The sequence below is a fragment of the Solanum tuberosum genome, unplaced genomic scaffold (genome assembly GCF_000226075.1).
Source record: "Solanum tuberosum cultivar DM 1-3 516 R44 unplaced genomic scaffold, SolTub_3.0 scf00316, whole genome shotgun sequence".
Lineage (NCBI taxonomy): Eukaryota > Viridiplantae > Streptophyta > Magnoliopsida > Solanales > Solanaceae > Solanum > Solanum tuberosum.
In genome coordinates, this window is record NW_006239240.1 from 106,969 (window position 1) to 120,693 (window position 13,725).

Below are 13,725 nucleotides of genomic sequence, written 5' to 3' on the forward strand. Positions count from 1 at the left end.
ATGATGCAGATACAGGTAACCAGGATCAGCATCCAGCGCATCTTGATTCTAGTTGAGCTTCAGAGTTTGTTGGTGACCCTCCTTGCTTCCGGAGGATCCCCTTTTCATTACTTTATCATTTTAGTTCATTAGGATGTTGGGGGTCTTGTCCCGACATCCATCTCAGTTTTAGAGGCTTCATAGATAGACAGTCATTTGTCTTTATCTTGTTATTGGCTTATGTTCAAATTTGAGTTGTCACTTTGACTAAGTTAAATGTTTATTTCTAAAACATTATGAGTTTAGTTTGAGACAGTTGATTATCTTGCATTTGAGTTCTTTTCTTAATGCTTAAAATCTTCCGCTGAGTAAGTAAGTCAGGCCAAGGGTTCGCTTGGGGCCAGCAATGGTTCTCGAGTGCCAGTCCCGCCCAGGGTGTAGGCTAGGGGCGTGACAAAAATAATTATACTCCCTTTGTTCAATTTTTTAGTTTTTTACTTTCTTTTTTTAATTTGTCCTCAAAAGAGGGTTACTTTCTCTATTAATAAGTTTTTCAATTTCAAAATTCTGCATAACAAGTTAAGACTATAAGATTTAAAGGACTACATATTACATCTTTAATTTAAGAGCACAAGATTCAAAAATCTCCTTTTATTTTTTAAACTTCGTGTTCAAGCGAACTAAAAACTTATATTGAAACGAAGGGAGTACAAGATAATACTATTCCTTAGATGTTTTTTTAATTAGAATTAAGTATTATTAAGAACTGCTTATTTAGTTTAATGTTAATTATTAAGGATATATTTAGTTGGAAATAAATAAATAAATATATATATATATATATATATATGTTGTGTTTCTTATCTGACTTGTGAATCTTACTACTGATTTTAGCGGCCGATTAGACTAAATTATGGGGTGTCAAATGGACGAATTGGGTTAATTATTATCAACCAATCATACCTCAACACAAATTCTAGTTATGTAGCATCCTAATCGATTAAAAAAAAGGAAAATCGTGGTGAGTTGATAGTCAATGAAAGAGAGCTCAAATTAGAAATGAAAGCTACTAAGACCTAAGAATTTCATATTGTATAGTTTGTATTACTGTGGGTGTTAGTTACAATAGTTAGTTAGATATTTAACCATATTCAGTTAGAGTTAGAATGTGTATAAATAGATAGCTTGTATTCATTCCAAAAACTACTTTTCATAAAAATGAGAATCCAAAGTCGTTCTCTCTTAGCATTGTTGCAGTAGCTTCTCATTCACCATTAATGGTGATTCTCGAGCTCGAGTAGCGAGATTTAACATGGTATCAGAGCCTTAACGGCATTTCTCTTCCTCAATTTCATTCTTCTCTCTTTCTTTTGTGTTTACTCTCCTTCCCTCTTCACGATTCGCGATTCTATCGATTCGATTTCTCTCGATCTCATATCTCTGCGTTTCGATCTATTCAATTCTCATAATGGTTGAAATTGTCGATACAGCTGTTGAATTCTCTGTTCCGACTCCCATTGATGTAGGAAGTCAATTGTATATTCATCCTTCTGATAGTGCAGGTACGGTGTTGGTCCATGTTCCCTTCGATGGAGTTGGTTTTAGTTCATGGAAGAGAGGTGTTCTCCATTCGTTGTTAATGAAGAACAAGTTGGGCTTCATCAACGGAGAGTGCTTGAAACCATCATCGACTTCCCTCAATTATCGCCAATGGGAACGATGTGATGCCATGGTTACTTCATGGATCCTCGATTCCCTAAGCAAAGACATTACTGATAGTGTCGAGTACGTGTTTGATTCACTGGAATTATGGAGTGAGCTAAAGGATCGATATGATCAAACTAATGGTGCCAAGTTATATTAGATCCAAAAGGAGATTAACGATCTAAGTCGGGGATCTCTAGATATCACTTCCTACTATACCAAGATGAAGAAACTTTGGGAGGAACTCAAAAATTTATGTGTGAAAAATCAGGGCAGCTGCTTATGTACTTGTGGTGCCAAGGACACTATGCATAAGGCAGAACAGGATAGACGACTAATCCAGTTTCTTATGGGCCTCAATGAAGCATACACTATCATTCGTGGTAGCTTCCTCATGATGAAACCATTGCCTTCTATGGGCCAGGCATTTGCTCTCTTAATTCAGGAGGAGAAGCAAAGAGAGTTTAAGCCTAACAATCATTTTTTTGCAGATTAACCCTCTATGTGTGCTAGCTCATCAACTGGACAGTCGCGACATACTGGAGGCCACTCAGGTGGACGAGGCTTCCACACTTACTACACGCAGAACACTGGGGGAAGAGGAACAAGACCTTTCTGTGAACATTGTAAGAGGTTGGGCCATACGAAAGACAAGTGTTACAAGTTGCATGGTTATCCTGAATTTTTCGATATTTATTTTGATGTAGATTTTAAAGGATTTAAAATTGTAATGTTGAAGTTGTTATAAAAAAGTTTCGATTATTTTTATTTGATATAATTTGAATTTGTGAAACTTATTAATACAAATTTGTTTAATGAAATTTGATTTGCTTTAAATGTGTTATTTAGAAAAATTATTCATTATTTTGAATACTTGATGTAAATCAAATTCCACATTTATTGTTAAAATAATAATAATAACAATAATAATAATAATAAATCTGTAAGATTCCACAAATCAAATTATATATTTAAAGAGTAATCTAATGTCATGACAAATTTAAATCCACACAAATTTAATTTTTAAAATATTGAGATCATACTGTGAAGGTTCTAAACTATCACAAATTGATACTAAAAAACCTCCACAAATTTAAAAGTCATTTTGCGGGGAGCGTCGTGGAGGTTTACTAAAACCGCTGCAAATATGTTCGTGGCAAGGGTAATTGTAGCGTTTTTAGAAACCACCACAATTTAATTTGTGGGATCCCTAAACCGCCATAAATTGGCAAAATAACCCCCATAAATTGAGCATTTTTTTGTAGTACCTAATATGGCATTATAGATTAGGCCATGTTCCCTTTGTAAAGATGAAGAAATTGACTTCCATCCCTGTGACATTTTCACCAAAACAGCCTTTCTTTTGTCCAATTTGTCCTATGGCTAGACAATCTAGGCTACCCTTTCCCAATAGAATCACTACTTTACCCCCACTGTTTTGACCTGATACACATAGATCTCTAGGGGCCATACCACATCAAAACATATGACAACTACAAATACTTCCTTACCTTAGTTGATGATCACAGTAGGGCAACCTGGACACATTTGTTGAGTTGTAAAAGCAATGCCCTTAGTGTAATTCAAGCTTTTGTACTTATGGTTGAGACCCAGTTTCACACTCCAATCAAAGATCATCAGATCAGATAATGGTCTGGAATTCTCCAATAATGAGGCAAATTCATTCTTTCAGTCCAAAGGGATTATACACCAGAAAACCTGCCTACACACACCACAACAAAATGGTGTAGTACAAAGGAAGCACAAATACCTACTTGAGACTGCTAGGGCTTTGTTATTTCAATCTAAACTACCAACCAAGTATTGGGGTGAGTGTATCTTAACAGCCACCTACATCATTAACAGACTGCCTTCGCCCATCCTACACAATAAATCTCCCATTGAAGTATTACACCAAGTCACACCATCTTATTCCCACTTAAGAAGCTTTGGTTGCCTATGCTATCCTACCATACCAAAAGTCCATAGAACCAAATTTGATCCAAAGACCAGCCCTCATGTCTTCATAGGGTATCCATCTACCACTAAAGGGTATAGAGTGTTGAACCTAGCCACTAGAAAGATCCATATCTCCAGGGATGTAGTGTTTCATGAGACAATTTTCCCCTTTTCTTTGACAACTGATACTGTCACATTTTCCACCTCTCCCTCTTATTATTCCAGCATTCCCGATCATTCCTTCAACATTCTGATCCAAGTACTACATTCTCCAATCCAAATATTATTCCTAATAACTCTTCCACAAGTCTTGTGTCTTCTAATACTGAACAACATTCCATAACTCATGACAACTCCCCTGTAACTGTACCTGACTTTGATAATTCTGCACCAAACTCCCTAAACACACATCTTGTTCTCAGGAAGTCCACCAGAGACCACAAACCACCATCATACTTAAAAGATTTTATCCATCATGCACCTCAGTCCTCCTCTAATTCTCTTTATGCCTCTTATCAACACACTAACCAGATTGCTCCTGAGGAGTCAGTCTTTTGTGATGAATATTTCTTATGATTGTGAGCATTCATCTTATGAAGAAGCAGCAATGAACCCTGCATGGTAAATAGCCATGACACAGGAGTTCCTAGCATTACATGATAATCATACATGGGATTTAGTACCTTTACCCCCTGGCAAGAAACCCATTGGGTGTAAATGGGTGTATAAGATAAAACACAGGCCAGATGGTAGTGTAGAGAGGCTAAAAGCTAGGCTGGTAGTGAAGGGTTATACACAACATGCTGGGATTGATTACAATGAAACATTTTCTCCAGTTGTAAAGATGACAACAGTCAGAGCTTTGCTTGCCACTGCAGCTAAGAAGCATTAGGACATCTTTCAGTTGGATGTTAACAATACATTTCTCCATGGAGAACTACATGAAGAAGTTTATATGGACATTCCCCAAGGACTGGATACAACTAATGGTATAGAAACTGGTAGCTCTAGACTTTTTTGCAAGTTAAATAAGTCCTTGTATGGCCTTAAGCAAGCTAGTAGACAGTGGTATGCAAGATTGACTGATGCCCTCAACTCTAGAGGTTATACTCACTCTATGAATGACTATTCTTTGTTCTATAAGAAATCAGGTTCCTCCATCGTATTTGTGGCTGTTTATGTGGATGATGTGTTACTTACTGGTACTGATTTAGTTGAAATTAACAGCTTGAAGTCTTATCTTCATGATACCTTCAAGATCAAAGACCTAGGAAAGCTTCACTATTTCCTTGGCCTGGAGGTTTTGTATACACATGATGGAATACTCATCTCTCAGCGAAAGTTTGCACTTGACCTGCTCAAAGAGTATAACTACACTCAGTTTGCACCATTCTCTTCTCCTCTTAATCCTTTAATCAAATTGAGAGCTTAAGGACCTTTACTCTCAGATCCTGCTTATTATTGAAGGCTTGTTGGAAAGTTGAACTTCCTCACAAACACAAGGCTTGATATTGCATATGGGGTTTAACATCTCAGCCAGTTCATGCATGCACCTCGAGAGTCATATCTGCAAGCAGCATTTCACATGTTGAGGTACCTTAAACAAGATCCTACACTGGGGATTTTTATGTCCAATTCAGCTGACTGCACAGTTCGATCCTTTTGTGATTCAGATTGGGCTTCATTCCCTGATTCCAGAAAATCTGTTACTGGATATATAGCTTTACTTGGTGAAAACCCTGTAAGTTGGAAGTCTAAGAAGCAAGAAACCATCTCCTTGTCTTCAGCTGAGGCTGAATACAGATCCCTTAGGAAAGTCGTTGGTGAATTGGTTTGGTTACAGAGGTTATTCAGTGAATTGACTATTCCCACTACAGGTCCATTTCCAGTATTTTGTGATAGCCAGTCTACACTGCACATTGCTCGGAATCCTGTTTTCCATGAACGTACCAAACACATTGAGATTGACTACCATTTCGTCCGAACTAAACTTCAAGAAGGGCTCATCACTCTCCATTATGTACTCACTGATCAGCAGTTGGCAGATATCCTAACTAAGGCCCTCACAGGAGTCAAGCATTCCACTGTATTGTCCAAGTTGGTTGTGGTGACTTCCCCACCAACTTGAGGAGGGGTATTAAGACCTAAGAATTACATATTGTATAGTTTGTATTACTGTGGGTGTGTTAGCTACAATAGTTAGTTAGATATTTAACCATATTCAGTTAGAATTAGAATGTGTATAAATAGATAGCTTGTATTCATTCCAAAACTACTTTTCATAAAATGAGAATCCAAAGTCGTTCTCTCTTAGCATTGTTGCAGTAGCTTCTCATTCACCATTAATGGTGATTCTCGAGCTCGAGTAGCGAGATTTAACAAAAGCATCAAAATTTAAATACTTAAAATGAATTTGAGTTTTTATATTTCAAAGAAAGTACTGTAAATCTGTAATATAAATTGAGAGACGATATTATGCAAATTGAATTGGGGGAGTTAAGAAACGCTATGTAGGAAATTTTTTAACTTTCGGTTTTATGCTCTTAAACTATATATATACCAACATATCTTTTAATCTTGTGATCTTAACTCTTAAATATGTCATATGAAAAGTTAAATTTAAAAATTGACAGAAAAACAAAAAAACATTCTTTATTCATATGAACTAAAAAAAAAAGTAAATTAAAATTATATTAATTCTATTATTACTTAAAAATAGAGTTCACAAATTTGCTGGCTCATTTTTAAACGTATTGAGCCGCTCCCGGATATCACAAGTCAAAGAGGTGCAGCAGCAGTCTCATAATAGTACATCAAGTCTGAAATACAAAAAAAAAAAAAAAAAAAAAATTGTTTGAAGGAAAAGAACAATAAAAAAGGTAAATAAGAAGTCTCCTTGGCTCAATCCTCTAGGCACCCTCCCTAGTATTAATCACCAATTCACCATCAATTACAATATATACCTATCATATATAGCTCTTTATAATTAATTGATTAGGATGTAATCCGTCCAACAATAATTATTCATTATTGATTTTGCACACCCCTTAAGAAATTATATCACCCTTTGAATATAATAAATATAATGCCTTGAAAAATATAATAGGAAAATAACTATAATTAATGATAAGGGTAAATTAGGAACTAAGCGTAAAATTATTCATTGATTTCATAAAGTGGACAAGTATTATTGGACATCCCAAAATAGTATAGTGGACAATTATTGTTGGACGGAGGGGCTATATTGCATATTACTATTTACTACCTCCATCCACCTCTAATTGTCATAGTTTCCTTTTTTAGAGTCAAATGATAAGTACTTTAACTAACATTTTACGATGTATTTTTTTCATCATATTGATATGCAAAAAATTGCAATTTATAGTACTTTTCGGATAATTTTTGAATATCTAAATTTTTTGTTTAAAATATCGAATTAATGTAATCTAATTTCACATTGAAAATTAGTCAAATTGACTTTTGAAAAAACACAATATGACAATTAAAAGTGGACGGAGGGACTTTTAATCTAGAATTTGCTTTAATTATATTTTCCTTACGTAACGTTTATTATATATGTATAAACATTTTTTGTACTTTAAAAGAAGATAATCTCCCTTGATTTTTAAAATATAAAAAATAAAGATTTTTCCTAGAGATGTGCAGCAAGAAGAAAAGTCTGAGTTGGCTGCTGTTCAACGTTAGGAGTGGAATAATACAAATGGAAAACATTGTAGCGCAGTTGAAGGCATTTGACAAATGATGAAATGAATATGATGGACTGGACAAATTGAAATTGAATACTAGCGCTAAAACAGAAAAATACAAATAAAAGGAAGCTGGAGTAATATTAAATATTAATTACTTCCTCTGGTCCGTCTAACAATAGTTGTCCACTATACTAAAAATAATTGTTCAACAATATTTGTTCAATTTAGAAAAACAAGAGAGAATTGACTTTTTATGTCTACTTCACCCTTGCTACAAAATACTACTACTATTTATCATATAATACATTTCTCAAAGCATTAAATTTAATAAAATTAAAGAATAAAATAGTAATATTATCACTATTATTTATTATTGTGTCAAGACAATTATTGTTCGACCGATGGAGTAATTGGGACATGCAACATGTAAGTAGGGACATCCGACTCAAAAATACTTACCAAGTCAAACTAAGTAGCACTAGTACAAAACTTTAATGCACCGGAATCCTCCTAACTACACAAGCTCTCTCGTTAATATGTAGTCCTGAAATTATATTTAATTACCTATGTAATTTTTCTTAATATTTGACATTTAAATACCAATCTCTTTCTACTTTGTAAACTCATAATTAGATTCAGTCACTACTGCTTTGACCATAATCTTATACGTACGGTGAAATCAGAAATTTCATAAATTTTACTTCTACTCTTCTATGTTAAGTGCAGGGGCGGAGCTACAGTCAATTACATCATATAGAGTGGTCAAATGCTGAATTTAAGGGATAAATAATTAATGTTGAACAATCTTGATATAAACTCTTCCGTAGTGCAGTGGTTAAGCGTGTTTATTTTCCATCGTGCACAACATTTTTGGTTTTATTTTGAGAGCAGAACGCAACCTCACACACCATTGTATATATGTTAACAACTTTAAACCTAAAGCTAAAATAAATACATGCATTTGTTTTATCAATATTTCACTTTAAAAACAATAATCATATATTTTTATCATATAAAATCAATGCATCAAAAAGAAGAAAAAAAAACTCAATTGTTTATATTTGATATTGACAAATATTGAGATTGTTCATGGTAGAATCTCTCGGTTAAACAAATAACATTTAAAATCACTTCTTTTTTTTTAAAAAAAGAAAAATATTAAATACCTTTGATGAAATTTTTGGTTTCGCCACTGATTAAGTGAATTGTTAAAGTGCTAACTCATTTTCAATGATAACCTCGCCGACGGCATCTATTTGACCCTTTAGCAATACTCTCAATAATAATACTTAACAATATTCTCTCACCCTATTTCTCTCTCATCTGATTGATGTATCTTAGCACCAAAATTTCTGTAGCACAAACTCCCCCTCCCCACCTACAGACTACAGTAGTCAATAGTCATGGCTGTAGAGCTCATGATGAATTACATAAACACACCTAGTAATACTAACAATAGCTTCACAAGAAATTTAGAAGAAAAGGCAGTTATACAAGAAGCTGCCTCTGGCGTTGAGAGCGTTGAAAAACTCATCAAATTATTATCACAGACTCAACAACTTGAACAGAAGCAAAAACAGGGGAATTTTACTTGTTTCCTAAATCAAGAAAAATCATCCCCCATGGAGATTGAAATAGTGGCGGATGCCGCTGTTACAAAGTTTAAGAAAGTAATTTCTCTTTTGGGTGGATCAAGAACTGGATATGCTCGATTCAGAAGAGCACCAATTGCTTCTCCTCTTCCTCCAGATCATTTCAAGAAAGATTATGCTGATAGCAAAGTTTATTGTCCTACTCCAATTCAACAACTCCCTCCAATTGCCTATGAATTTTATAATAAATTTGAAAAACAGGAATCCGTTACAAATACGATTAATTTTTCGTATCCTCCTGAAATTTGTTGTTCAAATTCGTTCAATATCTCAACAATAACAGGGGAAACAGAGAGTAAATATATTTCAAATCTTTCTTCAGTTGTTAAACCTCCCTTGTCTTCTTCTTCTTCATTTAAAATTAGAAAGTGTACTTCGTCGGAGAATGGACTCTCCGGCATGTGCAGTGGCTCCTCCGGTCGATGCCATTGCTCAAAGAGAAGGTATAAAAATTCAATCTTTATTCTCCTTAATTGTAATTTATTTATTTCAGCTGTGTGTAATTATTTTGTTGATCAATCTTAACAGGAAATTAAGACTTAAAAGAGTAGTTAGAGTTCCAGCAATAAGCATGAAGTTGTCAGACATCCCACCTGATGATTATTCATGGAGGAAATATGGTCAAAAGCCAATTAAAGGATCTCCACATCCAAGGTACATGAACAAATCCATGAATTCTTTTAGTAGTTATTCCATATTATATGTATATAAAATAATGGGAAAAGGGTTTGATATACCCCTCAACTTTGTCATTCATAACTGATATACCTCTCGTTATGAAAGTGGCTCATATATACCTCTACTTATATATAAATGGCTCACATATACCCTTTTTCTCTAACGAAAATGAAAAAAATTAATTTCAGGTTAGTTTTTTTTTACTTTTAAAAAAAATATAATCCCATATGAGTATATTTAATCCTCCTCAAACATATATATATATATTTAACTTTTTTTTGTTTCAATGACTAATTTAGATTTATTATTTTGATGGTCAAATTTATTTATGTTTCACTAATATTCTTGTAAAACTTATTATAGATGACCAAATTTTTTTTCTTCAAATACAAAAAATAAATTACAATATAGACAAAAAAAATAGTTTTAAATTTTTTTCTTTACACTAAGGAATAAAAGAAAAAAATAAAATAAAAATAGGAAACTCAAATAATTATAATAAAAGAAGTCAAAAAATAATTTATGTATGAAAAAGATTAAAATATACCTTGAACTTTGCTAGAAGAATCATATATACCCCTAAATAATTTTTAAGAAAATTAAAAGTCAAAAATATAAATTTAAAATTAACTTTTTCACTTCTATTAAATGAAGGGTATATGTGAGCTCATTTTGTAACGGTAGGGGTATATGTGAGCCGTTTGTATAACGGTAAGGGTATATATGAGCCACTTTCATAACGAGGGGCATATCAACTCCAAATGACAAAGTTGAGGGGTATATCAGGCCCTTTTCCCTAAAATAATATATAAATTCTCTCATTACTTAAATATATGGTAAATATATTATATATGTTAGCTATAGAGAAAAGAAAAACACGAATCAAATATTGTATTATGTTTTATGTGGAAAGTGAAAAAAAACTAAACAATCGTGGTATAACTTATGAGGATTATTTTTTCTCATATTTTTAACCAAATAATGTATTAAGTTGTGCAAGTTTTAATCCATGAATAAATCTTTTCTAATCAGCAACCAAACGACTCGTAAGTAACTTGATTATTTATATGAGCCGTGCATTTAAGTTAAACATTTTTGCTTTGTACTTCCAAAAAAATGATTTTTGCAAAATTTAGAACTAAACATTATTTTTTGTTGGTAAATAATTACAGGGCATATTACAAATGTAGTAGTGTGAGAGGGTGTCCAGCACGTAAACATGTAGAAAGATCTCTAGATGAACCAACAATGCTTATGGTCACGTACGAAGGAGAGCATAACCATTCCCTTTCTATTGCAGAAACAAGTTGTGTCATTTTAGAGTCTGATCAATTTGTGGGCAATATCATTGTAAACTAGTTGAGTTATCAAGTTTTATCTCAAAGTAAATTCATCTTAAGAATATATAGGTTCAGAATAAGTATTTTAAATAGCATTTGTATTAACATGTACATTCAAATCTTTCTATATTGACAACGTTTTTCTGAAAGTTTTATGGTTATTGTACTGAGGTATTATATTATTATCTACGAATAATGGTAATGAACGTTTAGATTTTATTTAACTGTTATAAGCAAATATGCAAAATTAGAAAGACGATGAATTCAAAAAGAATTATAGATATTACTAACGAGTAGAGAAAAGAAAAATTAAGATTTAACTATGAAATTTATTGCAAAAACCGTTGGTTGTGTAGTGGACTAGTAGTCGAAAAAAAAGTAGAAAACAAAAATTGTTCGTGTGGAAGGAACCCAAGTGAAAATTGATGGTTTGGTGCACAAGTCAAAATAAGAAGATGGAGTTATTAAAAGGTTCAATTTTCAAAGGATGGGGGACCAACATTAACCCTTTCTTTGTCTGCTGCCTCTGTTTTTCTCTGCTTAACGTCAAACCTACTTATACTGCTAACCATGAATACAATAGAATTCAAGATTAGGGATAAGATTAAGAGTTATGGGCGGATTTCAAATATAAACTATGGATTTAATTATTAATTATTTTACTTCTATTGAACTCGATAACATTAGGAAAAATTATCTAAAAACACAACTTATTTTTTATCATATTCTCTTAAATTATCATTTGAAAAAATAACAAAAATCTCTACTCTCTCCTATTCTCGGATACATCACTCTACGCGATGTATCGGGACGTATGCAATTTATCGGGACGTAGAGTGATGTATCTGAAATCGAGACGTGATGTATCAGGACATTGAGCGGTGTATTCAAAATTTGGATGTGATGTATCAGGACGTTTTAGGATATATTCGGATTCCACCAAATTTAAGAAATTTTTATGATTTTGAAAAAGTAGAGATGATATAATCAATTTTTAACACTAAAATTTGTACAAAATTTCCATAACATTAAGCTACAATATCCCCCCTAGAGGCCTAGATATAGATGGCAGGCAGATGGAGTTGTGCAATTGCAGAACGAGTTCAACCCTAATTAATTCGAAAGGATTTAAGTTCGCTCCGTTCCGTCCCATAGAGAAATTTTCATGAACCAAATTCTCATTTCGGAAAAGAGTCGTTATTTGTCCTTTGTAATTTTATAAATAAGTTATATTTTTCATTTATTATATATACTTTTTTAATATATTTATCATTTTAATTCAATTTAACTCGTCCGCCCCATTAATAAATTAAAACTCAAAAACTTTATTGATCGATGTCACCTCTCAAATCTCGTTTAAATTAAAATCTAAGTTCGGTTTAAATTGATCAATTGTCTAGAGGTTCTAAATCTGTCAGATTGATGTAAGTTCCCCTTTTTAGAATGGTCAAATATGCAAATCCAGTAAGAACAAACCCCATTAGCCATTTTAGTACCTTAACAGTTCAGACATTTGGACCCTCAATAATGGGCCTTAGCCTGACCTACGTTACGTTTTCTATTTATTTTTTTCTTTCTAAAGCCTTTTATGAGGAAATTTACGAGCATGTCCATGTCACAAAATAAAAAGGAAAATTTATAGAAATTTCACTAGTTTAGGAGTTAATTATTTAGATATACTTTAGTTTGTAATTTTATGAATCTTATTAGAGTTTGGTGCATCCACATATGTTCTGATACATGTATCTCGGGATGCATGGAGTTAAAATTTAAGTGTAATATGTTCTAATACACTGTATTTAAGTGAATTCGCATGTATATGAGATATATATAACAAATCTCCCTCACCTCCCTCCCATCTCGCACACTACGACTCTCTATGTATATGATATCTCAAATACATGTGAATCATACCAGATACATAAATATACATGTATCTAGTGCGTATCTATCATGACCCGCATGTATCCGGGATACATGCATGACTATCTTGTTCATCTCTCTCCCTATTTTAGTATATTTGGTAGCAAAAGTACATGTATCTAGATGTATCTTTCTTAATATATGATAGAAAACTCTTAATTAGTAGTAAGATATACATAATTATTTGAAAATATAGATAGAATTAGTATATAATATGGATGTATGCCTAATAAGGTAATTTCTCCAATAAAAATTACCCATAATATTCAAATATTATGCTCCATACTCATTTAAGAAAAGAGATGTATAAGATTCTCAGCAAATATATATACGTTGTATACCTTCCAGTTATTATAAATTCACATATAATGTATTTTAATAGAGTAAATTTTAGGTTTAGCAAACATAAAAATCATATTTGTATGTTATAGCTATAGTTTGTATAATTGCGCTCCATAGCAAACTTTATGTTTGTTATGATTATTAATATATATATTTTGGTATACATATACAAAAGAATCTATATATATACAAAAGAAAGCAGTTGTATAATCTGTTTCGGTATACATATACAAAAGAATCAATTGTATAACTGTTTCGGTATACATATACAAAAGAATCAAATTGTATAATATGTGTTTGTATAAAGTGAGAAAGAGAGAAAGATAATAAAAGAAACTGGTTAGGGGAAGATATGTATTTGTGTAATTATGTGTAAAGGACGAAAATATATGTATTTGTATTTGTATATACAATTTTCTCTCGCTTTATACAAACACA

At 32.6% G+C, this 13,725-nt stretch overlaps 1 protein-coding gene across 1 annotated transcript; it reads left to right on the forward strand.

Annotated features, from left to right (window-relative positions):
• Window positions 1–8,587: 8,587 nt before the first annotated feature.
• On the forward strand, window positions 8,588–11,192 carry LOC102588837 (probable WRKY transcription factor 15). The gene is made up of 3 exons (XM_006360149.2): window positions 8,588–9,447; window positions 9,533–9,658; window positions 10,855–11,192. Exons 1-3 carry the CDS (start codon window positions 8,756–8,758, stop codon window positions 11,039–11,041), a joined length of 1,005 nt encoding a protein of 334 aa, XP_006360211.1. The 5' UTR covers window positions 8,588–8,755; the 3' UTR covers window positions 11,042–11,192.
• The last annotated feature ends 2,533 nt before the right edge of the window (window positions 11,193–13,725 follow it).

Excerpts from the sequence above, each read along its gene's own strand:
- LOC102588837 (XM_006360149.2), top strand. The coding sequence starts at position 8,756 with ATGGCTGTAGAGCTCATGATGAATTACATAAACACACCTAGTAATACT. Across the intron at positions 9,448-9,532 it reads TGCCATTGCTCAAAGAGAAG|GAAATTAAGACTTAAAAGAG; the intron begins GTATAAAAATTC and ends CAATCTTAACAG. Across the intron at positions 9,659-10,854 it reads AAAGGATCTCCACATCCAAG|GGCATATTACAAATGTAGTA; the intron begins GTACATGAACAA and ends AAATAATTACAG.